Here is a 27854-nt window from a genome sequence, read left to right on the forward strand (position 1 = left end):
CAGATAGTTCTGGCATCACGATAAACTACAATTCTTAGGATTTTCTAGCACTGAGGCAGGGCAGTTAAAGCGGTCTCATACTGGATTATTTCTGCAATGTGTTTTGGACCTTTGTCTTTGATCCATCATGGTGAATGGAATTTCAACTAGACATGACTAACATGCATCATATTGCCTTCAATAGGCCTGCCATGCAACCTGGTAAGAAGTAATCTTTGCAGAAGTAATCTTTGATGCCACTTTATCTGCCATGGCTCAATGCTAGGGAATTCTGAGGATTGTAATTTGTTGTGGCACCAGGGCTTTCTGACATAGAAGGCTAATGTCTCACCAAACTACAGATCCCAGAGTTCCATATCACGGAATCATGGCTGTTAAAGAGGTGTCAATAAACCTGTCTAGGAGCAGAAAGCAATTGGAAAGATGAACTGTTGCTTCTGAAGTGTGCACTCATCATATAGTTGCTTCCGAGAAAATAGATTTTTGTATTGTTTCTTCTCTCTGCTGGTAAGGAGAGGCGATTGGTTCAGTCCAGCTACATAATTAAACACTAACTCTTTTTATTCCTCTGTCCTTGGTTTCTGCTGTCGTCTCTTATTTTGTTTCCTCAAAGTAGTTCTGTATTTTTATTTGTTTATTTTAGACATTTATATCCCACCCGAATGGAAATCAGAGAATGCCCTGTTCTTTATGAATGATGTACAAGAGAGAATCTCAGCAGGCTTATCCCTTGCCATGCAACCTGGTAAGAAGTCAAGCCCAGCTGAAATTCCCCCATGATGAGACAACACTCAAAGAGCTGGAGCTGTTTCTGATTTTCACACTGGGTTGGACTGGGTCATGGCCCTTGTAGGCTCTTCCAACTCTATGATTCTAAGCGCACCCCATTACTCCCCCCTGCCCCCCATTTATCAGTTCAAGCTCTTGGCTCTTCATCCTCCAAAGGGTGAAAGTCAGAGAGTTCTAATTCCTAGAGTGGCCGGAAGTCACTCTGGAGGAGGAAAAGGTGTGCTTTCCGGGGGGAAACAAAGTATCCTTTCTCTGGTTCCGCTCAGTCTTGCTGCTGGGAAAGTGGCCTGGGATCTCCCCTCTTGGAGGGCCCTTCTGTGTCCCTTTGGAGGAAGAAGCTGGTAGGTGGGGAGGGGCTCTGTGTGGGGAGGGGACTTGGAAGCAGGCAGAAGCCCCACTGGGGAAGCTTCCCTGCCCTGAGCCTGGAGAGGAGGCAGCAGAAGGAGCTCCAGGATGAATTGGAAACCACAGAGGAAGCATGGGGATTCCTGGACTTTGCAAAACCATTCTGTCAGGCAGGGATGCTGTCTGCCTTCAAGTCATTTCTGACTTAGGGCCACCCTAAGGCAAGCCTGCCCTGGGGTTTCCTTGGCAAATATGTGTGTTCAGAGGGGGTTGGCCATGGCTTTCCCCTGAGGCTGAGAGAGTGTGACTTGGACCAAGGTCACCCAGTGGCTTTCCATGGTTGAGCTGGGAACTGAACCCTGGTCTCCAGAGTCATAGTCCAAGGCTCAGACCACTATGTCACACTGGCTTTCTAAGATGAACCCCCAAACTAGGGGAGATACAGCCTTGTTCGTCTGGAAAATTAATATTCGAAGAGATCTTGCAGCTCCTTTGAGACTCACTGGAAGAGAGAAGCTGGCAGCATGAGTTTTCATACACTTCGGTTTGCTTCGTCAGATGGATGGGGAGGAGGTAGGCCAGGTCTGCAAAAGCTCATGCTGCCAGCTTCTCTCTTTCGGTTAATAACAATAATAATAATCACACCAAATTTGCAGATGACACCAAATTAGGAGGAATAGCTAATACCCCAGAGGACAGGATCAACATTCAAAATGACCTGAATAGACTTGAAAGCTGGGCCAAAGGTAACAAAATGAAATTCAACACGGAGAAATGTAAAGTACTGCACTTAGGGCAGAAAAATAAAAAGCACAGATATAGGATGAGGGTCACCTGGCTGAAGAAAACTACATGTTAAAGGGATCTAGGAGTCCAGGTAGACCACAAGTTGAACATGAGTCAACAGTGTGATGCGGCAGCTAAAAAGGCCAATGCTATTTTAGGCTGCATCAATAGAAGTATAGTGTCTAGAGATCAAGAGAAGTAATAGTGCCACTGTATTCTGCTTTGGTCAGGCCCCACCTAGAATATTGTGTCCAGTTCTGGGCGCCACAATTTAAAAAGGACACTGAGAAACTGGAGCGTGTCCAAAGGAGCACGACCAAAATGGTGAAGGGTCTGAAAACCATGTCCTATGAGGAACGACTGAGGGAGCTGGGGATGTTTAGCCTGGAGAAGAGAAGGTTAAGAGATGATATGATAGCCCTGTTTAAATATTTGAAGTGATGTCATATTGAGGAGAGAGCAAGCTTGTTTTCTGCTGCTGCAGAGAATAGGACCCAGAGCAATGGATGCAAGCTGCAGGAAAAGATATTCCACCTGAACATTAGGAGGAACTTCCTGACAGTAAGGGCTGTTCGACAGTGGAACACTCCTTCCTTGGAGTGTAGTGGAGTCTCCTTCCCTGGCGGTCTTTGGCCATCTGTCAGGGATGCTTTGACTGAGAGTTCCTGCATGGCAGGGGGTTGGACTGCATGGCCCTTGGGGTCTCTTCTATCTCTATGATTCTATGAAAATTAATATGTGAAGGGATCTTGCAGCACCTTTGAGACTAACTGAAAGAGAGAAGTTGGTAGCATGAGCCTTCATACCCTTACGTTTGCTTCTTCAGATGGATGGGGAGGAAGCTCATGCTACAAAAGCTCATGCTGCCAGCTTCTCTCTTTCAGTTAGTCTCAAAGATGCTACAAGATCCCTTTGCCTACAAAGCAGGGGAGGAAGTGCAACAAGTTTTCATATCTTTGTGTTTGTACCTTCCAGACACTTCTTGATTTATGGCAACCTCATGAATTTGATATGGTTTTCTGAGGCAAGAAAGATGCAGAGGTGGTTTTGCCAGCTCCTTCCTCTGAAATATAGCCTACAATGCCAGGTATTCGTTATCAGTCTCTCATCCAAGTATTAACTAGGGCTGATCCTGCTTAGCTTCCAAGATCAGAGGGGATCTGGTGCCTATAAGGCTTAAGTAGATTAAAATGGTGGAATCTCTGATGTGGAGTATGTATTCTGTTTCCACATTTGAAATTAAAAAAAAAATCCAACTTGCAGACAAAGGTATCTTGAAGATGCCAGCCACAGATGCTGGCGTAACATCAGGAATAAACTCATCTAGAACATGGCCACATAGCCTGAAAAAACCCACAAAAAACTAAAGATAGAATGAGACTGTAGTTTATTAGGACCAACAAAGAGTTCTTTAACCTAGTTCATAAGATACATCAAGGGGGGAAATGCTACCTCTCTCCTAATGTGATTGGACTGCAGTTCCTAGCATTCCTCACCATTGAGTGTCCTGTCTGGGGCTGTTGGGAGTTGCAGTCTTGAGGCCCATATGATTCCCAATCCTGTCAGAAGTGTAGGTGCCTTATGGAATCATAGTCATTGATGAAATTAAATGGACAAAATATGAACAGTGTCAATTACTTTACAGTATTTATAATAGCCATTAACTAAACTGTCACTGCTGATAAAATAGAAATCCTTATGAAGTTATTTAACATAGGCAGCATGATAAAGATCTTTCAGATCTCTGGTGATAGACTAGAAAGTCTCGCTAAAGCGTATGTCAGCATCTTTCTCGCTCTCTCATTTGACTTGAATATTTGCTCAAACGGCTCTCCTCCAAATATCACGAAGTAGCAAGCAAACTTTAAAAAATGAAAATATTTAAATAAGGACATTTTGACTGTAAGAGGTTTTTCTCTCTAGAAAAATAAACTAAATAATAACGAAACCATCAAGCATATCTAAAAACAAAGCCAAAACACAAGTATGGCCCAAAGCAAAACCAGAAAAGCAGCATTCATTCTCTGGGGCCAAATAAGAGTTCTGTGGAATTCAAAAACATAGGCATGGTATTTGAAAACTGGTTGAGGAAGTGGCGAGGCTTTTAAAAATTCTCTCTACATTGCATATATTGTTTGTGCCAGCATGCCTTAGTGGTTTGAGTGTTGGACTGTGACTCTGGAGACCAGGGTTCGATTCCCATCTTAGCCATGAAATCTACTGGATGGCCTTGGGCAAGAAGTCACACTCTCTCAGCCGCAGGAGAAGGCAATGGCAAACCTCTTCTGAAGAAATCTTGCCAAGAAAATCCCATGATAGGTTGCCATAAGTTGGAAACAACTTGAAGGCACACCACCACCACAATCACAACAACAAATTGTTTGTTCTTTCTGTATAGAGCATTGTAAATTGGTCAACATGGCTAGCTATGCTCCTTCATCTTCCGTATGGCAAATTAGGATATTGTACAGAGAAAGTCTTTTGAAATTTATGCTTGAAAAGTAATTGAGGTTAGAGGCAAAGTTTAGACTTTGAACCATTGAACTTTTCAACATACTGTCGGCCCTTCTTATACACAAAATTTTTATACACGGATTCAAGCATCCATGGTTTGAAAATGTTAAAAAAAATATAAATTTCAAATATCAAACCTTGATTTTCCATTTTTATAAGGGACACCATTTTGCTATGTCATTATATTGAATGGGATTTGAGGATCCACAGATTTGTTATCCACAGGAGATCTTGGAACCAAACCCCAGCGTATAACAAGAGTCCACTTTACAAATGTTAAAGAGATGATAGAAATATAAGCTGAATTTATCCTGAGTACTGCATCTCCTCCACATTTAAATGGGGAAGCTTTTTCTCATGTAGAGATTGTAGAGCAATTCTATATAGAATTAGAGCTCAGAAAAGTTACTTCTTTAGACTACAACTCCCAGAATCCCCTAACCAGCTTGACTACTTCTGTTCATGAAAAGGCAGTAAAGAAATAAACAGATTAATTGGAAAATGGAATGCCTCAGAATTAATATATATATGGTGAATGGAGGAGAGGCTTGGGATTAATGTTAGTAAAACATTTTTCTGTATCTCAGAATTACCCTTTAACTGTTTTGATGTCCCTTGGTGTTGGTGATATTGTTAATTACATTGGTTATCGCAATTTTTTTTAAGTTGTTATTAAGATAAGATAACTATGGTCATTTGCTGCCTTGAACACTCTTCCTAACGGCAGCAGAATAAAATGGAATTCATCATAATAATGTACAGATATCTGATAAGTCTTAAAAATAATAAATAAGTTGTTATAATTTTCCTGCTCATAGAAGCCAAGCAAGCCAACTTGAATTATAATGTTAACCTATATCACCACTACTTATAATTGTAATTCTAAATCAGTTATCAAACATCTTAAAATTATAATCAGGTTGCTAAAATCTCCCCACACATAGAAAGGAAGCAGGTCAAGAAGGAAGGTCAGTCTTCTCCATCCTTGCTCAAAAAAGGGCATGGCTTGCCTGCTTGTTGCCCATGGCTCGAGATAATGGTAATATTTTCCTTTTATTTAGGAGTACAACTGTCAACATTCCCCAGCATCTGAGAGGCAAGAAGATGGCCCATCTTCTGCCGGACCTCTGTAAAGAAATCCTGCAAACTGACAGCAACCGGACCAGTGAGGAAATCAACTCCTTGAAAGTAAAGGAAGAGGTTCTCGATGCAGAGGCCACCAGCTCGGAAAGGCAGCGCCAGCACTTCAGACAGTTTGGCTACCAAGAGGCTGAGGGACCGCGAGAGGCTTGTAACCACCTCTGGGAACTGTGCAATCTCTGGCTGCAGCCGGAGAGGCACACCAAGGACCAGATTCTGGAGTTGGTGGTGCTGGAACAGTTCCTGGTCGTCTTACCGCCAGAGATCCAGAGCTGGGTTCGAGACATGGAGCCAGAGAACTGTTCCCAGGCTGTGGCTGTAGCAGAGGATTTTCTTCTGAGGCACCAGGAGAATGAGAGGCAGAAAGAGCTGGTGAGAAGATGGGCTTTTAGGACTGAAGGTCTTGATGAGGGTATTTCCTACTGCAAGATATGGGGATGTCCGTTGGTGAAGATTAGAGCATAGACACACTATCATTTAGGTCTACAACTTCCCTCCAACAACCTGTACTTGTATTTATTTAAATAATTTTATTTTATATAATTAATTGTCTTTCTTCTTGCAGAGCAACCAATTTATATCTAGTCTTTCTCCCAAATAGGATCCAAACAAGTTTGTGCCTGAGTTCAAGCAAGGTGGTTGTTGCTGATGTTGTTGTTGTTGCATGCCTTCAAGTTGTTTCTGACTTATGGCAACCCTAAGGCAAACTGATCACAGGGTTTTCTTAGCAAAATTTGTTTAGAAGGGGTCTGCCTTTCCCTCCCTCTGAGGCTCAGAGACTTGCCCAAGCTCACTCAGTGAGTTTCATGGCTGTGCAGGGATTCGAATCTTAGTCTCCAGAATCCTAGTCCAGTGCTCAACCCACTACTCCACACTGCTGCACTTAGTTGTAAAGCAAGGTACGTAAATTAAAAATGATTACTAAATAAAGTTAATACACAATTAGATAAATACCATATTAAAGCAGCAATACAGTCGGCCCTCCATATCGACAGATTCAACCATTCATGACTTGAAAATATTTTAAAAATACATAAATTCTAAAAAACAAACTTTGATTTTGCCATTTTATTTAAGGGACAGCATTTCACTCTCCACTGTATTTAGTGGGACTTGACATTCATGGATTTTGGTATCCATGGGTGGTCCTGGAACTAAACCCCAGCCAATAACAAGGGCCCACTGTGCTTTAAAACAATATGAAATCATTTAAAGCCATGACAAGAACAATTAAAAAATAATGCAGTACTGTACACATACATTTTTTCATAGGTGCTTACCACTAAATCTTTGCTTAATTTTAATTTTTTAAAAATTACTTGCTGATGGAAGGAGAGCAAGGAGGAAGCCAGGTTGGTCTTCTGTGGCAGAAAGTTCCATAGCCTGAGCTTATCTACTGAGAAGGCTCTTGGGTGTCTTCACAAAATGTGTCTGTGATTGTGGTGGGACTGAGAGAAAGCCCTCCCTTGAGGATCTTAAAAGTTGGTCAGACTCATACGGGCAGGCCATTGTGGTCTCTTCCAACTCTATGATTCTATGATTCAGATAGTCTGGACCCAAGCACTATAGAGCTTTATCGGTCATGACCAATACTCTTAATTGTGCCTGGAAATGAATCACTAGAAACTATAGTTCAAAATTATGGTGGTTGTGTATCGCGAAAGACAAGTTGTCTGCTTGGGTACACGATCAAAGGAACAGACCAGTGGGTGGAAGTATTAACTGATTTATTAACCTAGCAGGCAAGATTTTTAAATGTTTTCCTCCAGCCAGTCTGGTGAGGGATGACAAGATTTGTGGTTCAATAATACTGATTTCCCAGCTCTACACTTCACTTTCAGGATTGAGAAGTTTTATCTATGGGACCTGCTTTATTCTTTCAGGTATTGGGGCAGTTCAAAGAAGAGGGGATGAATTCTCCCAACACGGAGGAAGCTTCATCAGATTCCTGGCACAGAGTCATTTTAGGGGAGATAAAACAGGAGGAAGAGGATGATGACCAAGATGCTGCCTCACTAGGTAAGGCTTTTTCCCCCTATAGTTTTGTAGCACTTATTTAATAACAATTTAATAATATTTTTAATAATTTGGAGCATGAAGCAAAGTTGGTGGACAGTGAATCATCAGAAAGCAAAGGTGCCACTATCTTAACCATCCATGTGTACAATTCTGGATTTGGGAACATTTCAGATTTTGGATAAGGGAGACTCAAGCTGCAGTTATAAACAGTTTTAAAATGCTTTTAAAGGATAATTAAAAATATACAACATAGAAGTAGCACACCTCTTTGAACACGACTCTGCCATATGATTAAAATTAGCCAAAGTCCTGCCTCAATTAAAAAAAAGTCTTAACCTGATGGTGCAAAGAGAGCAGAAAGGGGGTTAACCAGACCTGTGGAAGGGATTTGCACTGTCCACTTCATCCACAAGGGTCTCATTTGTAGATGCAGTAGCCATGCTTGTGATGGTGTTGGGACCAAGAGAAAGCTCTCCTTCGAATATCTTAGCACTTGGGCTGGCTTGTGTAGGGAGATATGATCTTTTAGATTAGTGAATCCCAAACTTTGGTCCTCCAGGTGTCTTGGACTTCAACTGCCAGAAGCCATAGTCAGCTCAGTCAATAGTCAAGAATTCTGAGAGCTGAAGTCCAAAACATCTGGAGGACCAGAGTTTGAGAACCACTGTTTTTGACAGTCTAGACCCAATCTGTGTAGGGTTTTAAAGGTCCTAACCAGCACTTTGAATTCTTCCTGGAAAATGACAGTGAACCTGTTCCATCATGACTTGAATTTATTTATTTTTTTCTCACCCCTGGGCCAGGAAATGACTTCTGCCTTTGGATTTCCCCCTTTCTTGCAGGTGATGAGCGAACCTATGGTGTGGACTCTGACATTTCTGGGGAACCAGAGCCCCACAAGGTATTCTTGGGAAGAGCCGAGTGGAACGTTTCACGCATCCCTGATCTGGGGGAAGCTTCAGAGAGCCATCTGGAGAAGGAAAGGGGAAAATTAATTTGTACTCCGCAGAGCTACTCGCAAGTCACAGGAGGAGCGGGAGGAGGCCAGCCCAGAATCCAAGATGAACGCTTGAAAAAATGCCCTGAATGCGGGAAAGGTTTTGTATGGCGGTCGGAACTTATCGAACACCAAAGATCCCACACAGGGGAGAGACCCTATTCCTGCTCGTACTGCGGGAAAAGCTTCAGCCGCAAGTCATACATTATTAAGCATGAAAGGATTCACACGGGAGAGAAACCCTACATCTGCTCCCACTGTGGCAAAGGCTTTATTTCAAAGTCAGACCTCATCAAACACGAAAGGACCCACACAGGGGAGAAACCCTACCTCTGCCCTGACTGCGGGAGAAGTTTCAGCCGGAAACAGTTCCTGGTGACCCACCGGCGGACCCACACAGGGGAGAAGCCCTACAAATGCTCTGAGTGTGGCAAGAGTTTCAGCCAGCGGACTTGCCTTGTCATCCACGAGAGAGCCCACACGGGAGAGAAACCCTTCCAGTGCCTGGTGTGTGGGAAGAGCTTTGGCAGGAGGGACATCCTCATGACACACCAGAAGCTGCACACCCGAGAGAAGGCATTCCAGTGTGCCAATTGGTTGTGAAATGCTTGCTAGTGTCTCCTCTGTGTTTGTGGGTTCAAGTGCTTTGGGTTCACTGTGGCATATAAATCAGACATAGGGAATCTTTGGCCAGAAATTGGAAGAGTTTCTTTTTGTGGAATACAGCACACAGAATTCCTCCAAACACTTTTGAACTGAGTAAATTTGGGAATTGTCAAAGCAGCTTCTCCAAATTCTTTTTTGCTGTGCCGACTGAATGAATCTGGGAATTGTCATCCGACATAGGTAGCTTCTCCAAATTCTTGTTTCTGATTCTCTAGAGCAGGATTGGGCAAAGTGGGCCCCTGCCAGGCTGTTTTTGTAGCCCTTGGGAACTTCTGGCAGTAAACAAAAATGCCCCCAAATATCACACAATGCCCTCTTCGGGGCATGAAAGCATTTCCCCTCTGGGCCTTGTCAGATCCAGAAAATACCCTTTTAAAAATCAGAAGTTATTTACATTCACTTCTTGTTCTGGAAAAAGGGCAGGGAGGGTTGCAAACATGGCAAAAATGCCCTCACAGCCCCTAGAGGGCATTTGAGTGCAAAAAATTAACCTTGCAATACAGCAAGTACATTTCTTTACCGCTTATGAATGCACTTACTGTAAGCACTCCCTGGGAGTGCTTAAGCACTTTCAATGGGAGATGAAGCAGGAAGTGTGCCCCCAAATTCTCCCATGGGGCTCATGCAGTTCCCTAGCCTTCCACTGTTGCCTGCCCCTTCTCAAGAGACATGGGTCTACAGTGTCCACAGCCCCTGATCACTGGCCAAGATGGGTGGTGCTGATGGGATTTGTAGTCCAAAACATTCAGGAGACCTAGTAGTCCTATCCCTGGTGTAAATATTTGGGAAGCCATTAAGAAAAGGAGGACTGTGTCTCTGTGAAAGAGAAAAACAACATTTGAATGCTGGGTCTAATAGGTTAAAGAGCTATGTTAGATGTTTTTAAGTGTACGCCCCTTCCCCAAAACAAATATAATGTGGAAATTAAGCTAGGAAACATTTCCCGCTGATAGCGCACGGCATAAATATACACTGGCATTGTTACATGGGATCCAGAGCTTGCAAATTTTTTTCTTTTTAATAAACCATTCCATTATTCAGTAGAATCTAAAAGTCTGTTACCAGTACTCAATACAGTGATTAAAAGTAAGACGTTATTTCACTTGCTGCACTGTTTATTATTTTTCCTTTTTTCCATTTTTTGAGGGGATAAACCCATAGAATAATGTAGAGAATGGATTCAAACTCTGCCAAATTACCTCTAAATCTATCCTTTAAAGGTAACGTTTGAAAGTTGCTAGAAACAAGCAAGGTACAATCGGTCGTCTGTATCCATGGATTCAACGATCCACACTTGAAAATATTCAAGAAAATATAAATTTGAAAAAGCAAGCCTTGATTTTGCCATTTTATATAAGGGTATTTTACATAATGGCATTTTACTCTGCCATTATATTTAATGGGACTTGAGATTCCATGGATTTTGGTATCCATGGGGAGGTCCTGGAAACATACCAGTGGATACCAAGGGTCTACTGTACTTATTACTCTGGTAAAGCAATGTTGGTTGCCTTACTCACGTTGTTTTTTTAATGTGCATTTGTTACATCCTTGTTATCACCAGAAAGTAACTAGTTACAAGTTCATTCTGGTGCCACAACAAACTACAATCCTCAAAATTCCCTAGCATTGAACCATGGCAGTTAAAGCGGTGTCAAACCAGGTTATTTCTGCAGTGTGAATACAGATTCTGTTATATTTTTGAAATAACCTTTTTGTTCATAATCAAAAGTTTATTTCAACTCCATGGATATTTCATTTCCCTCTAAATATAAAGCGACTACAGTTTGGCCCTCCATATCTGTGGATTCTTTATCTATAGCTTCAATTATCAATGGCTAGAAAATACTCAAAAAAGATTTATATATATATTCATTCCAAAAAGCAAGGCTTGATTTTGCTATTTTATATAAGGCGCACCATTTTACTATGTCACTGCATATAACAGGACTTGAGCATCCATTGATTTTGGTATCCTGAAAGCAAACCCCAGGAGATTCAAAGGGCCCACTGTAATTAAACATAAGAAACCTACACTGGAGAGTCATCTATCGGGACAACATTGTGTTAAACAGACATTCTGCCCAATAATCATTTTTAAAAAGTCATCTATTTTTAGATTTCAAACCTGAAAGTACTTATGTTCCCCTCTTTAAATATTAAATGGACAGAGCTTCGAGTGTTCTTTTTAGTTCCTTGATTAATTGAAGTCACGTGAGCATTTTTAATACTTTTTAAATTCCACTGTATTTTATCGTTGCAATTTGTTTAATTGTGTTTCAATAATTTTCACTTTTTCTGTTTTCTTTGTATCTCTTGGTCTCGTCTGCGAACTGCTCTGGGTCACAGTTTTGGGAGAAAAGTGGAAAATAAACGAAAAATAAATATGGTCATGATAGAGAGAAAAGAATAGAGAAGCAGGGATTTAATTGTGAAGCATTTGACGAAACAGCAACCTGAGTTAAACCAGAATCAGCCTTGCTTGGAACGTTAATTTTCAAAAAGCTTTTAGTTCCTGTTACCATTATAGTGTTTAAAAAGTAATTTATGGTTGAATTCTCAGTGTGTTCAACAGAGGCAACCTGTTATGTTATACATTCCATTGCTTATTACTTTCCTGTCACTTTTGCTGTTTTTTAAAATATAACCCACACGCTAAAGCTACATCTGCACTGTAGAAATAATCCAGTTGGACACCATTTTAACTGCCATGGCTCAGTGCAGTGGAATCCTGGGAACTGTAGTTTGTTGTGGTACCAGAGCTCCCTGGCAAAGAAAGCTAAATGCCCCACAAAGCTACAATTCCCTGAATTCTGTAGCATTGTGCCATGGTAGTTAAAGTGGTGTCAACCTGGATTATTTCTGCAATGTGAATGTAGCTTTAGTGTGTGTGTTATTTTTAACAAAACAGCAAAACAGTATGTATAAGAATCTGGAAATCTGTCCCGATTGTGCATAAAGTAGGAGTCACACTGGAAGACTCAAACCTAAGAATCAGCCCACACAGCTGGGAAATGTTTGTGAGAAATAGTGACCCATGGCCAGCCTGTGTCTGGAGACTGGGCTGTTATGGTTTAGACTATGGCTGGCATCCCATTGATATTAAGATGGTGCAGGTTGGATTTGGAGGCTAAATACCCTATAGGCATCAGATCCCATCTGATCTAGGAAGCTAAGCAGGGTTAGATACTTGGTTAATACTTGGATGAGAAACCACCAACATGCATCAGGTGCTATAGGCTATATTGCAGAGAATGGAACTAGCAAAAACACCTATAAGTATCCTGTTCCTAAGAAAACTCTATGGAATTCATCTGGTCACCATATATTGACAAGCAAATTGAAGGCACAGCCACACACACACACAGATTTATTCACTATTGAACAATTGAATCAGTGAGTGTGCTCTAAGTGGAACTAACCAACAGGATTCCAGCCATGGTTTTAAGAAAGTGAAATTAAAAACTATACAGATCAATGGCACCGCTATAGACTGCTGTGTGAAAAATCACTCTGGCCCAAAATACATACCATCCAAGATGCCCAGAGACTATTTTTTGGACTTTAGGACTTCTGGAATGGCTGGCAGGTGAGTGGTTACATACTTCCATGTTCTCACACACCTACATACAGACCCTCTTCCCCAAATATCTCGAATCACTGAGACAGGGAATTTCAACTAATGTGGAAAGGTCCAAGGGTGACCATAAGGCTGAAAGTAAAGTTGAACCATGCTGAAGGAATAAAAATATCTTCAATCTTTCAAAATGCATGGGATCACCATAAATGAACAGGAGAATTGAAGGCACATGCTGTATATACTACTCGAGTATAAGTCAACTTCATGTATAAATCGAGGGCAGGTTTTGGATTTTGATACAACCCATGTATAGGTTGAGGGTAAAATTTAAGGGCATGTAACAAAAGATCTAAAGGATGAAGCAAAGGAAAATGATGCCAAAGAAAACAACATTCTGTCCACTAAAGGCTGATGGATGAGAGTGCCGGGGGGGGGGCAGTCAGTGCTTTCAGGTCAGATTACCGTTTTGCCATTCACCAGGGGATGGTTCTCTTTTTATAAGAGTTAAAGTACAGTACTTACATTGACCTGTGGATAAGTCGACTCAGGAATAGGGGCCGACCCTAGAAGCCCAGCCTGATTGGGGCCCTACAAGATTGAATACCCCTCCAACAACAACAAAGCTTTTAAAAGTCTCTGCACAGGAAAGGCAAACAATCTAAGTGAGGCGAACTGGTCCCTGAGAAGCTACTTTTCTACATGAAGAGACTGATGTACCACACAAATGGTGGAGTGCCACTGAAGAGGTAGTCATGGGCCAGTCACACTCTCTCAGCTTATCCTGCTTTAAAGGGGTGTTAATGTTGGTCAAGTGTGACATAGGCAGAAGGGGAGAATTAAGTATCTGGCTGCATCTATGCTACAGAAATAATGCAGCCTGACTCCGCTTTAACTGCCATGGCTCAATACTATGGGATTCTGTATAGTTTTGTGAGAGATTTAGCCTTCCTTGTTACAGAAATCCGTTGCCACTAATAACAAATCCCAGGGTTCCATAGCATTGAGCCATGACAGTCAAAGCGGTGTCAAATTGCATTATTCCTGCAGTGCAGATGCAGCCCCTGAGCACCTTGGAGGAAAAGGTAAAATAGACATTTAAATCAAGAGTCTTGGAATGACATAAATTGTGTGTACCTTAGCTGTTGTTTGACTGCAACTCCCAACACTCCTCACCCTTGGTTATGCCGGCTAGAGTTGGAGTCCAACACTATCTAGAGGGCCATGTGATTCCCACCCCTGCCCTACAGAAAGACTGAAGCGGTATGGCCCAGGCTTTGGTTTACTACCTTACTGAGGACAAATAACATAGCAGTGTGACGCAGCAGCTAAAAAAGCGAATGCGATTCTAGGCTGCATCAAATAGGAGCATAGTGTCTAGATCAAGTGAATCAAGAGTGCCACTCTATTCTGCTTTGGCCAGGCCTCATCTGGAGTACCATGTCCCATTCTGGGCACCACAATTCAAAAAGGATGTTGAGAAATTGGAGCATGTCCAAAGGAGGGCTACCAAAATGGCAAAGGGTCTGGAAACCATGTCTTATAGTATGAGGGGAGACTTAGGGAAGTGGATATGTTTATCCTGGAGAAAAGACGGTTAAGAGTTGACATGATACCCCTGTTTAAGTATTTCAAGAGGTTTCACATTGAGGATGCAGCAAGCTTTTTTCCTGCTGCTCCAGTAAGACATGGAACAATGGATGCAAGATACAGGAAAAGAGATTCCACCTTAACATGATGAAGGACTAATTTATTGTAAGAGCTATTTAAAAGAGGAATGTGATGAAGTATGGAGCCTCCTTTTTTAAACAGAGGCTGGATGGCCATTTTTTGGGAGATCCTGCATGGCAGAAGGGCGGAGGGCCTTCCCCGATTGATCATCCCAGCAGGGACGTAGCCAGGATTTTAGGAAGGGGGGGATCCAGACTAAGTGTCACCATTATAATGGGGCTTGGGTGCAGCGGCGCAGCAGCACACACCATTTTTTTTTTTTTTTGAAGGGGGGGGTCCGGACCCCAAGATCCCCCCCCCCGGCTACGTCCCTGATCCCAGCTCCACCCATATGAATTGCCCAGGACTGCCCCAAGATGTCTCACCCCAATGATCACTATTTTAAATGCTTTTAACTGTATTTTATAATGTTGTTGACATAACGATTTAATTTAGTTTTAAGGAAAGGGTTAAGGGTTTATGTAATTTTATTTTGTATCTAATTATGTATTTTTGTGTATTTTTGTCTAACCAGCCTCGATCCTATGGGAGAGGGGGGATAAAAATAAAAATTATTATTATTATTATTATTATTGTGGGGTTGGATTGGATGACCTTGGGGGCAAACTCTAGTATTCTGTAAAGTGTTTGCATTGGAGGGACAGGATTATAATCTGTGACCCAATCCAGACAAGATACAGTAGATGCTTGTTTTGCAGCTCTGGTGCCAATCTTCCAGCAAGACCCAGAAATCATAGAATCACAAGGTTAGAAGCAAGGATCTCTCTCCTTCTTCCCCTCTTTCCCCCAGACCCTGGAAATGTTCCTTTGTTTGGACTACAGCTCCCAGAAGCCCACAGGGGAGGCGTGGCTCTCTCTCCCTTTCCCTTTAAGAGTTAAAGAGAGGGAAGAGACTCTTCCTAGAAGGGCCAGAGTGTTTCCTTTATGGAAGGGAAGGAGAGGCTGACTTGAAACTCTTGCTTCCTATGTAGTCTTTTATGCCCTAGACACTGGAAGAAAAGCAGGTTTTGCAGGCTGAGCAGATCATTGCTGCAACAGAGAACAGGATCAGGTGAGTTACAAGAAAGAGAGTGCAAGGGAGGAAGGAAGGAAGGAAACACATCAAGGCAAAGGTAGGGCTTGAGAGATCAAAGAAGGCTCTCCATGATCCATGTTGCAACTGGGTTACACTCAATCAGGTCTTTGATCCTTATAGCTCAGGACTGTTTAGGGTTGGATTCAGGGGCCTCATCCAGCAAGGCTACTCTTACGTTGCATCTACACTACAGAACTAATGCAGATTGATACCCCTTTCAGGGCTGTGCCTTCATCCTATGGGATTTGACATTTGGCAAGGTCTTGAGCCTTCTCTGCCAAAGGGCACAGCTGATCCCTCACCAAACTACACATCCCTGGGTTCTGCAGGATGGAGCCCTGACAGTGAAAGTGGGGCCCAAATGTATTAGAATGTAGAATGAGAATTTTATTGTATATTGTATTGTATTTTGTATTTTATTGTTATTCTGTAACCTGCCTTGATTCCCCAAAGAAAAGGTGGGCTATAAAATTATTATTATTATTATTATTATTATTATTATTATTATTATTATTATTTCTGCAGTGTAGATGCAACCTCAGAGCAGCCCTGTTGAATGAGACCCCCAAAGGGTCCTTTAAATCCTGTTTCTCAGCAACTAGTCTGAAAGTCCAAAAAGAAAGAAAGAAAAAAGAAAGAAAGGGAAAGAGCTTTCAGTAATTTGTAATTTGTTTTGCTATTGTAATCATTTAATTCTGTTTTAATGTACCTATTTTTGTGTATGCGTTTAACTGTACTGTTTTTCATAGTACTATCCGAATGCATCTGAGGAAGTAAACTTAGGTCTACGAAAGCTCATGCTTGTACTTTCTTTAGTTAGCCGCAAAGATGCTCCAAGGTCTCTCTACATGCTGTTTTGTTAATACTGTAAGCCACCCTGAGTCCCAGGGTGGGAGATTAATAATAATAATAATAATAATAATAATAAAAATTTCTTTGCATTTTGCCCTCCAGCAACTGATATTCACAGCTCCACTGCCTGTGAATCTGGAGAGTCCTTTGCGATTTGTACAGTGGTTGTTGTTGTCGTCGTATATTTATATAGCGCCATCCATTTGTGTGGCGCTTTACAAATAGAATAAAACATTTATAACTATTTCAATAATATAAAATACTAAAATGCAATGCAAAAAAAAAAAGTCACAAACACACAATGCAGAAAATAATGTAGTCAAGACAGATAATCAATTCTATTTAACAAAAACCTTTCCATTTGGATTTAAAAACAATGAGAGAAGTAGCAGTTTACAAGTTTACAGGGAGGAGATTCAAGGAAGAGGGGGCATCAAGTTGCCTTCAAGTCATGTTTGACTTCTGGCAACCCTAAAGTGGATCTATCCTGGGGTTTTCTTGGCAATTTTTGTTCAGAGGAGGTTTGGCATTGCCTTCCCCTGAGGCTGAGAGAGTGTGACTTGCCCAGGGTCACCCAGTGGATTTCATGGCAAATTCGAAATTTGAACTCAGATCTCCAGTCATAATCCAACACTCAAATCACTAATCTATGCTGGCTCTCATATAGTATACTCTGTGTAGACTGTACACTGTAGATGCCGCTAAGATGCTCTGAGGCCCAAAAGTTTCCGTCTTAGAAGCTGTGTCAATCTTAAGCACTCCCATAACTTCCCATTTTCCTCTGCTCTGCTCAAATATATATTGTACAAAACTTGAAATTCATTTATTTGTTTTCTTTAAGTCAGAGGCAGCTCATAATTAGAGGCCCTAAACTGTAGTTCATTTTGTTTTGAGCATAAATCTGATACTCTCTGTAGGTCGCATGTACACTGTTTCAAAGAATGTTGTTTGATACCACTTTAACTACCATGGTTCCATTCTACAGAATCCTGGGAGAGGCACTAGCACTCTTTGGCAGAGAAGGTTAAAGACTTTGCAAAACGAAAAAATCCCAGGGTTCCATAGGATGGAGCTACAGCCCTTAAAGTGATGTCAAACGGCATTATTTCTACAAACACAAGCATCGCTGTCCTACTAACTGATCCATCCAGGGAGGGAAAAAATTTCATAAACTAAGGAATGTTTTAAGCAATATGATCAGGGAGCTGAAAGGCTTCCTTACTGGTATATAAGATGCCAGCCACAGATGCTGGTGAAACGTCAGGAATAAACTCTTCTAAAACATGGCCACATAACCCGAAAAAACCCATAAAAAACTATGGATGCCTGCCATAAAAGCCTTTGACTTCAGGATGGGAAGGTTTTTTTAATGTAACTTCCACTTCTAAAATGCTGTTCCTGGCTTTTTGTTTTCTTATTCTTATTAAGTGATTGCCTTATTTTTGGATTTGCTGTGCGTGTTTTTGTTAGGCATGTCACCTTGAGAACTTTGGTATAGAACTTAGAAATGAAATTGTTTTTGCTGCTGTGTGCCTTCAAGTCGCTTCTGACGTATGGCGGCCCTAAGATGAAACGATCACAGGGTTTTCTTGACAAGATTTGTTCAAAGGGGGGGGGGCTTACCCATGTCTTTCTCTGAGGCTGAGAGTGTGTGATTTGTCCAAGGTCACCCAGTGGGATTTCATGGCTGAGCAAGGATTCAAACCCTGGTCTCCAGAGTCATAGCCCAATGCTCAATCTACTGCGCCATTCTGCCTCTCCTAGAAATGAAAGCCATAAACGCTTTTTTGAGAAACATTGCCCAGAGTCCTAATGGTTGCTCCCAATTAGAGTAGACCCACTGAATCAATTGTGAGTCAACAGGTAAGTAGTAAATCTCATTGATTCAATGGGTCTAGGAATAATGAGGCCATTGCGCGTCAATATAGTTTATAGCACTTTTATTTTATTCTGTATTTGTTTTTTTTTGAGTGCCATTTGGTGGAAGAATAGGGTCCAAATGCATTGACATAATTCAAGTTTTCCAAACCTGATGCTCTCTCAGATCTATTAGGTTAAAATGTCCATCATCCTCTGCCCTGGTAAATGGGGATGATGGCCATTGTTATAAAGCACATACAAAGAACATTAGGTTGGCAAAAGCTGGATTGAGTCTGGAAGCCATGCCCTATGAGTGTGCCTTAGGGACCTGGGTATATTTAGCCTGGGGAAGAGAAGGTTAAGAGGGGACATGATAGCCCTGTTTAAATATTTGAAGGGATGTCATGTTGAGGATGGAGCAAGCTTGTTTTCTGCTGAGGCCTGGCAATTATAGCAGGGTCAACCTGGACTATTTCTACAGTGCGGATGCAGCCTGGATGGCCCATGCCATCTCTTCCAACTCTATGATTATGAGTTCATCTCCAAGTCGTCCAGTGCTGTGCAGTGCAACCCAAGTGACCAAGACAGATAACTGATGTCATCTTAGATCTTTAATACAGCTGACTTGGTTTTTCAAATGAAAAACATAGGTCATCACAAAAAACAAAACAAAACAAACAAAACAGGCATGGAGAAAATGGGAAGTGAATAAAATATTAACATCATAATAGACGTAGCTTTAAAACCAGATTAAGTTCCAGAATCTTCTTAAATTTAAATGACAAAAATGGGTCAAACATTATAGGAGTGCATAGTTCATTCTGTATCATTTATGGCACCTTCATGGTTGGCCCAGGCCTTGGCTAATGCTAATAGGAAAGATGTGGCTCTTCTAAATATAGTGGGTTCATTATTGTAAAGTAAAAATGTGATTGTTTTTTGACTTGCTGTCCAGAAGCCTTTAACTTGTAGGGGACATGAGAGGAATTTATTCCTAATTTCAGATGACAGGACAGCTAAATAGATAATGAGCAAGATCTCCAATTTCATTTTGATCACAGTGACAGAAACACAATTGGTATGATATTTTGGCAAATTTGGCCTCTACTACTGCTGAAGGCATCAGTTAAAATCTGGCTAATGTGTATTCCCTCCTTAAGCAGCATTTGTCGATTTTAAACAAATAGTCCTCTGGGCCATGAGGTTTTTTTTAAGTAGACTATACTGTGGTGCAACCTTGCTTTTGTTTGAACTTAAACTGTTTTTTTTTCCTTATCAGTCAAATCTCTCTTGCAGTGTAGTCCCCCAATGACCAACCGATCGCCACGTTCCCTGGCCAAAAAAATGGCTGCCATGGAGGATGGAAGGGAGTCAGCCCAAGGACTCCAGATCCAAGCTGGGCTTGAAAAGGCAATGAAGACGGAACAGATGGATCCTTCTGGCTCAGAGCTTGGACAGAGCTCCTCGTCTGCCATCTTGGGTGAGGGCACCATGGAGAGGGAGGGTTCGAATGAATTGGGAGACATGAAACCAGAGCCAGAGGAAAAGCTCCAACAGTGCTGGGAAGCCCAATGGCAGCATTTCTTGAAGGACGTGGTGGCCACCGAGTCAAAAGGGGACGGCTCCCAGGTACTGGCCTCCCTGGGTCACGCCAAAGCTTTTCTGTCTCACTTAGGCCACAGCAGCCAGCATGGAGGAAAGACATTGGCCCACTTTCTGCCCAGTTTGAGGGAAGAGGCACAGAAGACCAACTGCGACAACGCCCAAACAGCTGAGGACAAGGAAAGCTGCGGTGATGTAGAGGAAGAGATTCCAGAGGCTGAGATCCCAGAAGTGCAGCGCCAGCGCTTCAGGCAATTCCGCTACCAAGAGGCTGAGGGGCCCCGGAGAACTTGCCATCAGCTCTGGGAACTTTGCCATCAGTGGCTGGTGCCCGAGAAGCACACAAAGGAGCAGATACTGGAACTGGTGATCCTGGAGCAGTTCCTGGCCATCCTGCCCCACAGGATCCGGCACCGGGTTCAAGAAGGTGGGCCGGAGACCTGTTCCCAGGCTGTAGCCCTAGCAGAGAGTTTCCTACTGGGGCTACCGGAAGAGCAGGTGAGAGAGCTGGAGATGGCTGGCATCATAGGGCAGTGAAGATGGATCATCATATAGTATCTTATTTCTGCCCCACTCAGTGACGAAAGCAAATTATTAGGTCACTGAAATATTTCATTTTTTTAAATTTATTTTTTGGAGTGGATGGGATGGAGTCATTGGGATGAGGAGGCATGTGCTGGGGCTGGGACTGGCATGAACTATATTTGAGTTTTCTGTTGTCTGTTATCAGTATGAAGTCTACTGTTAGTACAGCATAGTTAAACGTTGTTGTTGTGTGCCTTCAAGTTGTTTCCGACTTATGATGACCCTAAGGTGACCCTGTCATAGGATTTTCTTAGCCAGTTTCTTCAGAGAGATTTGCCATTACCATCCTTTGAGACTGAGAGTGTGACTTGCCCAAGGTCACCCAGTGATTTCCATGGCTCCCAGTGTACTAGTCCAGTGCTCAAACCATTACATCATGCTGGCATACAGTAATTCACATTTTGAGAAGGCTGCTGAGAGTGAGGGTTGAAGAGAACATGGAAGAACAAAGGGAAGTCAGTTGATAGGTGGAAGATGATAAAAAGCAATGAGGATGATTTATTATTGCTGCTATTTTATTATTGTTATTATGTATCACCAAGTTGACCTTATGAATGAGAGATCCCTTATTAACAGCACTGCTTGGGCCTTAAAAATTCAGGGCTGGGGCCTCCTTGTTGGGTGAATCCATTTTTAATGTGAAACTGTTAATAAAGGGTCTCTTGGAAGTTTCTAATGTATAGGGTAGCCATAGGTCAAAGCCAGCTTTACAGCATATACATATATAGTGAGATATCTTGGAGATGGAACACAAATTCAAACCATAATTAATGCATGTTTCATATACAGCTTATACACCTAGCTTGAAGTTAATTTTATATAATATTTTAATAATATTGTGCATGTTTTAATATTTTAATAATATTGTGCAATATTTTAATAATATTGTGCAATGCTTGTTTGCGTTGCGTTGCGTTGCGTTGAACCATCAGAAAGCAAAGATGTCACCATCATCCATGAAAAAAGTTTTGGTTTTAGGAATGTTTTGGATTTCAGAATTTCCTATACATACGTATGTGAAAATACAGGTATTCCAAAATCTAAAGACATCCGAAACCCAAAACACTTCTGGTCTTAAGCATTCCAGATAAGGGAGTCCTGTCCCCTGTGTTTAAATCAAATATACTAGCACCAAGCACTGACTCCTCTCTATTCATCCTCATTTCTTTTTCAGACGCCAGAGCCATTCAGAGAGGAGGGCAACAATTTCCTCAATGCGGAGATGGGTTCACCTGATGCTTTCAAGAGGACCTCTGCGAGTTCAATCAAACAAGAAAATGAGGGAGATGCCACTTCTTTCGGTAATATTTGGGATCTGCTTGCCTATTTATTTAGAGAGTGTAATTTTATGAGAATGTTTCTTGCAGAGCTTGGAACTAATGTTACTTGTGAATACTGTGTAATGAGTATAGGCATATCTCAGTTAAGTTCTTCTATGGCTTTGTTATTCTATCCTTGTTGCATCCAGACCAGAACACAGTAATGTGTAATGAGTACAGGAATACTTCAGTTAACAAAGCCTCTAACAAGAAGCTCCTTTTTACAAATCTTTTTATGGCTACCAAGCCTGCCCTTTTCCTCCTTGTCCTTTGTCCAGCTGGAAGGTTTTTAGCATTGAGAGGATATGAAGGACAGCTGGAGAAACACAAGACTTTCAGTGTTGTTTTGCAGCAGTGTTGCTGCAGTAAACAATGCAATAAAGTTTCAATAGGGAAAGAGTGGGATTCTGCTTTAGCTGATCCTACTGTAGCTATCTATGTGTATCTGCCTACAACAGGCAAGGTAATAGCAATAGCAAGTACATTTCTGTATTGCTTATCAGTGCATTTAGGTACTCCTTAAATGGTTCACAATGTGTAAGCTAATTGCCCCCACCAAGCTGGGTACTCATTTTAGTGATTTCAGAAGGATGCCAGGCTGAGTTGGCCCTGAGCCCCTGGCTGGGATTGAACTCACAACCTTGTGGTTTGTGAGTGAGTTGCTGCAGTACAGCCATTTAACCACTGTGCCACCAGGTCACCAGGTAAATAGCAACTGACTTCGAAATCCCTTACAGAACATGCGTAAATAGCAAAAAAGAGAGAAAAGAGGAGAGCAGATGAGCCTGCCTCACAGCCCTCCCTCCAAGCACGTTAAAAATGTCTATAAATCTGGCCACTAAAATGAAAATCATAAGGAAAGCGGAGGTTCATGAAAGAAAGAAAATACCATCCGTGGATGCCCTTTTGAAGAATCTTTCAGGTGCTCTCTAGAAGGTTCAACATGTTTTCATTTACTTATATTTATTATTAGTTTTGAATAAAAGGTGTGCTGAAACATACTGAACTATTCTTTTTTTACATGTTTAAGAAACCTGTATTTATTCTTTCCATTATTTTACCTTTGGTACCAAAGCTTTTTAAAAAAGTTAAAAAATTAATGCCCAGGAACGCATCTGAGGTGTAACAACCAATGCTACCAAATGTTTCTTCTGGTCTATAGGGCTCTATTTTTGTGTGTGTGTATGTGGTTCTTCTTTGCAAAGTGTGGAAGTAGGAAATTACAGGCAACGAAGTTATTTGAAACAAAATACTAAGGGCAGAGAGAAATCAAAGTAAATGTACTTCTGATTGACATTTCACAAATAACACAAGTGGCAATGAAACCACTTTATTGGTGTCATGAGTAGTATTTTCCTGTTACTTCTTTTCAAAAATATTTTTATTGATATTATTCCAAAGAAAAATGAAAATTGTTTTAAAATATTTACATGCATAAACACAGCAGAGCCTAAACACAGTATAACACAACAATTTAAAGCAGTTACTATCAAACATACACCATTTGTTGCTTCCTTTTGGACTGCCCTTCAGTGAGTCAGAGTTTCTAATTTTTTACCTATGCATTTGAAGTATAAAATATTTTTACTACAATTTCCCTGTTTCCTTCATTTCTACATTGTCATTTTATTCAAAAGTTTTCTAATTTCCGATTTTATTCTGTTTTTAATCCCATCCCTGCTATTGCTCCCCATTTCAGAACAACAACAAAAAATTAACACTTTGTCCCAAACCTTTAGATATTTTTTGAATGCTGGTTTTGTAAAGTCACAAAAGTTTGTCCATTTCTATCATATCGTATAGTTTAATTAACCAGTGCTCTATTGATGCTATGTTTTCCTCTTACTTTTAAGTGTAAGTTCAAGACATTCTGACTGGAATTGTTCAAGCTTTATTGTTCCTCTTAGCATTGTGTTTTAAGGCTGTAAACCGCTTTGAGTTCCAATTTTGGGGGGGAAAGTGGTGTACGAATAAATATAATGATAATGGTGTTTGTTTTTAAAAGGAACAGGAAAGTACTAAGAAATGGCAATGCAATGTTTCTTTTAAGGAGTGTTGGGAATGGAATTCTTGGTAAAATCAGCTTTTAACTTTTATGGAAAAGTCACACAAAGGTTCTTTTCCTATTACAGGAGGTGACAAGAGGCTCCGCAGGACAAAGGCAAGCCAACCAGAAAATCCTGGGGAAAGGAAAACCTATGGAATTTTGCCTGCAGAGGCTGTATCTGGCCCTGCTGACCAAAGCGAAGCAGCCTCTGATAACAGAAAAGGAAATAGCTCAGGGAAGAAATGGGACAGATTAGACAAGAGTGGTCTTCCTGAAAATAAAAATACCCGTTCAGCGGAAAGACGGTATCAGTGCTCCTTCTGTGAGAAAAGCTTTAAACACAGATCCACACTGACAGTCCATCAGCGCACCCATACGGGAGAGAGGCCATATACCTGCTCACACTGTGAGAAAAGCTTCATGCATCGGTCCAACCTTATTGTCCATGAGAGAACCCACACGGGAGAGAAGCCCTACAAGTGCCTGGACTGTGGGAAAAGCTTCTGCCACCGCTCCAACCTGATTGCACACGAAACGGTCCACGCGGCAGGGGCTATGTACCAGTGTGTGGAGTGTGGGGAACGCTTTGAGCACCTCTCCCACCTCAACGCGCACAAGCCGGTCCACCTGGAGGAGAAACCCCATGAATGCTCGGACTGTGGGAAGAGCTTTAATCAACGCTCGGCGCTCACAGACCACAAGAGGACCCACCGAGAGGAGAAGCCACACAAGTGTTCCCAGTGTGGGAAAACTTTCAGCAAGAGGTCAGCCCTCATTGTCCACGAGAGGACCCACAAGGAAGAAAAGCCATACCACTGCTCAGATTGTGGGGAGAGCTTTAGCGAGAGGTCCGTTCTTGTGGCTCATGAGAGAATCCATGTTGGGGAGAGACTTTGTTCGCAGCTTGCTCCTTACTACACATAAGAGAATCCATACAGGAGAGAAATACGGATGCTTGCTCCTTACTACACATAAGAGGATCCATACAGGAGAGAAATACAGATGCTTGCTCCTTACTACACATAAGAGAATCCATACAGGAGAGAAATACGGATGCTTGCTCCTTATTACACATACAAGAATTTATACAGAAGAGAAGTGCAGATGTTTTCTCCTTATTACACATCAGAGAATCTATACAGGAGAGAAATATGGATGCTTGCTCCTTATTACACATACAAGAATCTGTACAAAAGAGAAGTACGGGTGTTTGCACCTTATTACACATAAAAGAATTAGTACAGGAGAGAAGTACAGATGCTTGCCCCTATTACACATAAGAGAATCCATTTGGAGTGAAGCATGGATGCTTTCTCCTTATTACACACCAGACAATCTATACAGGAGAGAAATATGGGTGTTTGCTCCTTATTACCCATCAGAGAACCCAAACGGGAGAAAAACAATATGAATCCTCCAGCTGCGGGGAAAGTGTTAGTTCTCAACAGCTCCTCTTTATTAGAAGATAATTACATTTGAAAGAGAGACCATTCAACATATGTACGAGTCAACATATATGTTTCACCAATCAGAAAGGACATTGTAAAGCTGGAGAAAGCTGCAGAAAAGTGCCAGGTCAGTCACTCAGCTTGGAAGAGTGGCCCTGTTGCCTAGGAGAGTCTGGAACTTGTAGTCCAAAAAACCCCCCAAATCTTTCCTACATTCGGCCCAGTGATTAGGAGGCCATAGCAAACTGCCTGTGAGAAAAGGCTCTGATGTTTAGGATTAGTATAGAAAAAAGGATAGTAAAAAGGGAAAGCATGATAGAGTTGTATAAAGTTATGCATGGTGTAGAGGGAGTGGATAAGGATAAATTTGTTTCCTTTGATTAAAATAGATCCTGAGGTTATCCACTGAAGCTGAATCATGGGAGACTGAGGGCAGGGAAAAGAAAGTACATCTTCACACTGTGCATAGTTAAAATGTGGAATTCCCCACCACAGGATTCAGGGATGGCTGCCAACATGGATGGCTTTAAAAGGGAATTGGATAGATTTGTGGAGATTAGGACCATCAGTGGCTACTAGTCATGATGGCTGTACATCGCCTCCAGTATCAATGGCCTCTGCATATCACTTGTTGGATGATGTGTGTGTTGTGTACCCAATGTCCTGCTTTTCAGCCTTTCTGTGAGTTATTTGTTGGCCATTGTTCTGGAATTGGTAGGCCTCTGGTTTATTCCAGCAGGATTCTTCTTGTGACTAAAATATTTGAAGAGAACATTATCGTGAATTAGGAACACTGTCATCATTCCTGCCTTTTTTTTTTTTTTTTGTGGACTTGCATTTTCTGGGACATTTCTTTGACGTCTTCAGATCATCATGCTCCTGACTTTTGCTCATGATTTTTTTTCTTTCTATTCTGTGGTGTTTTTTAAATTTTTAAATTAGCATTAATTTTATTTGAGTATGATTTATACCTTGCTTTGTTTCATAATCAAAATTGGGATTCCCAGCAACTAACGAGATTGCAAAGCAGGTTCAAATAAAAGCACAATGTGAACACAGTCAAACCAATTATGATTTTAAAATTAAAGCTGAATTAAAAGCATTGTAAAAGCACATGAATAAAAGGCATCCAATAAAACTACTTTCTCTGCAGCCAGTTACTTGCCAAAATCCTACCTGAGTTGAAAGGTCTTTGCCTGGTTGAAGAACGACAATGAAGAGGGACCCAACACAGTCTTCCTTGAAAGAGAGTTCCTTGGAAGCTGTCACTGAGCACAGAAAAATGCTTTTTGAATCTGGTTTATTTAATTAAATATTTGTATAATAGTGGAAATGAAAAGCAAGTTTTAGATTAGATTTTCAAAATGGAGTGAACAAAAAATACCATTAATGTGACACAATTCTCTATCTTCCCACTTTTTTTACACTTTTTATAAAGTGTCACAATCTCTCTATTCCTCCCACTTTCTCCTTTTCTCCTCAGCATACATCTATTGCTGTAAACTGAGTTCAAAGTGCAAACGTAATTTGCACTCAGTTACCTGAGCCAAGAGGAGGGGGGTTCTTGCCCTTCCCAAATAGACTCAGGCAAAAACAAACTGCTGAAACTTCTTCTTGCTTGCGTCTTCTCCATCGCTATTAACTTTGGCCATCTTGAGCACACTCTAGTCTTAATAAAATCAAATTTTAAAAAATCTTGACCACACTCTGATGATACTTGGCCACTTATGTCCCAGAGCTCACCTGTGAAAAGTTTGAGGGTGTGATATGGAGTCAACATCCAGGTCATGTCCTGTTAGTAAAAACAGACCGTGAGCCCCAAAAAACATGACAAAAGCAATCTAAAGAGCACTGGGGGACATACTGGGACAAAACAATGTAACACACACACATACATACAGACACACATGTATATGTTGTGTGCTTTAAGATGTTTCCGACTTGTGGTGACCCTGAGGCAAACCTATCATTGGGTTTTCTTGGTAAGTTTGTTCACAGGAGGTTGCCATTGCCAGCGTCTGAAGCTGAGAAAGTGTGACTTGTTCAAGGTCACCACAGTGGGTTTCATGGCCAAGCTGGGAATTTAACCCTGGTCTCCAGAGTCCAATGCTCAAATCATGACACCATGCTGGCTCTCTCTCAGATTAGATGGATAGATGATAGGACCACCAGTGTGTGTATGTGTGTTGTATATATATGTGTGTGTGTTTATTAATACTGGGGGCGGCATCTGGGCTACACTCCTGATCTGAAGAGTTACTGCATAGAAGATGCAGGAAAATCTCTTCTGTAGCTCTGGAGGTCAAGAATACAATCAACTAGGAGAAATTGCAAGGAAACAGATTTCAACTAATGATAAGAGCTGTTGTGAAGGTGGAACTGATGTGTTTCATTAGGTGCTAGTTTTATTTCTCCAAATTAAAAGGCAGCTTTAGTAGAACTGACCATCTATCAAGGATGTGGTAGAGTAGGGATGGAGGTTACTTGATTCTTCATTGTTTT

At 41.4% G+C, this 27854-nt stretch overlaps 3 protein-coding genes across 7 annotated transcripts in view; all 3 read left to right on the forward strand.

Annotated features, from left to right (window-relative positions):
• LOC121921898 (zinc finger protein 397-like) overlaps positions 1-27854 on the forward strand; it is a 942727-nt gene that overhangs the window by 832264 nt on the left and 82609 nt on the right. The gene's annotated exons all lie outside the window — the stretch shown is intronic.
• Positions 1041-10536, forward strand: LOC121921974 (zinc finger and SCAN domain-containing protein 31-like). Its single transcript, XM_042450796.1, has 4 exons — positions 1041-1130; positions 5496-5946; positions 7458-7593; positions 8436-10536. Exons 2-4 carry the CDS (start codon positions 5539-5541, stop codon positions 9191-9193), a joined length of 1302 nt encoding a protein of 433 aa, XP_042306730.1. The 5' UTR covers positions 1041-1130; positions 5496-5538; the 3' UTR covers positions 9194-10536.
• On the forward strand, positions 15478-26480 carry LOC121921923 (zinc finger protein 397-like). 4 transcript variants are annotated; one of them, XM_042450663.1, is made up of 5 exons: positions 15478-15615; positions 19631-19831; positions 20027-20451; positions 21713-21839; positions 23990-26480. In XM_042450663.1, exons 2-5 carry the CDS (start codon positions 19660-19662, stop codon positions 24826-24828), a joined length of 1563 nt encoding a protein of 520 aa, XP_042306597.1. In that variant the 5' UTR covers positions 15478-15615; positions 19631-19659; the 3' UTR covers positions 24829-26480. The 4 variants fall into 4 exon arrangements, with proteins under 4 accessions (XP_042306597.1, XP_042306596.1, XP_042306594.1 ...); XM_042450662.1 differs by having other exon boundaries at positions 15478-15676; positions 19648-20451; XM_042450660.1 differs by having other exon boundaries at positions 19631-20451.

Source organism: Sceloporus undulatus, chromosome 2 (assembly GCF_019175285.1).
Source record: "Sceloporus undulatus isolate JIND9_A2432 ecotype Alabama chromosome 2, SceUnd_v1.1, whole genome shotgun sequence".
Classification (NCBI taxonomy): Eukaryota; Metazoa; Chordata; class Lepidosauria; order Squamata; family Phrynosomatidae; genus Sceloporus; species Sceloporus undulatus.

Excerpts from the sequence above, each read along its gene's own strand:
- LOC121921974 (XM_042450796.1), top strand. The coding sequence starts at position 5,539 with ATGGCCCATCTTCTGCCGGACCTCTGTAAAGAAATCCTGCAAACTGAC. Across the intron at positions 5,947-7,457 it reads ATGAGAGGCAGAAAGAGCTG|GTATTGGGGCAGTTCAAAGA; the intron begins GTGAGAAGATGG and ends TTATTCTTTCAG. Across the intron at positions 7,594-8,435 it reads CCAAGATGCTGCCTCACTAG|GTGATGAGCGAACCTATGGT; the intron begins GTAAGGCTTTTT and ends CCTTTCTTGCAG.
- LOC121921923 (XM_042450662.1), top strand. The coding sequence starts at position 19,660 with ATGACCAACCGATCGCCACGTTCCCTGGCCAAAAAAATGGCTGCCATG. Across the intron at positions 20,452-21,712 it reads TGGGGCTACCGGAAGAGCAG|ACGCCAGAGCCATTCAGAGA; the intron begins GTGAGAGAGCTG and ends TTTCTTTTTCAG. Across the intron at positions 21,840-23,989 it reads GGGAGATGCCACTTCTTTCG|GAGGTGACAAGAGGCTCCGC; the intron begins GTAATATTTGGG and ends TTCCTATTACAG.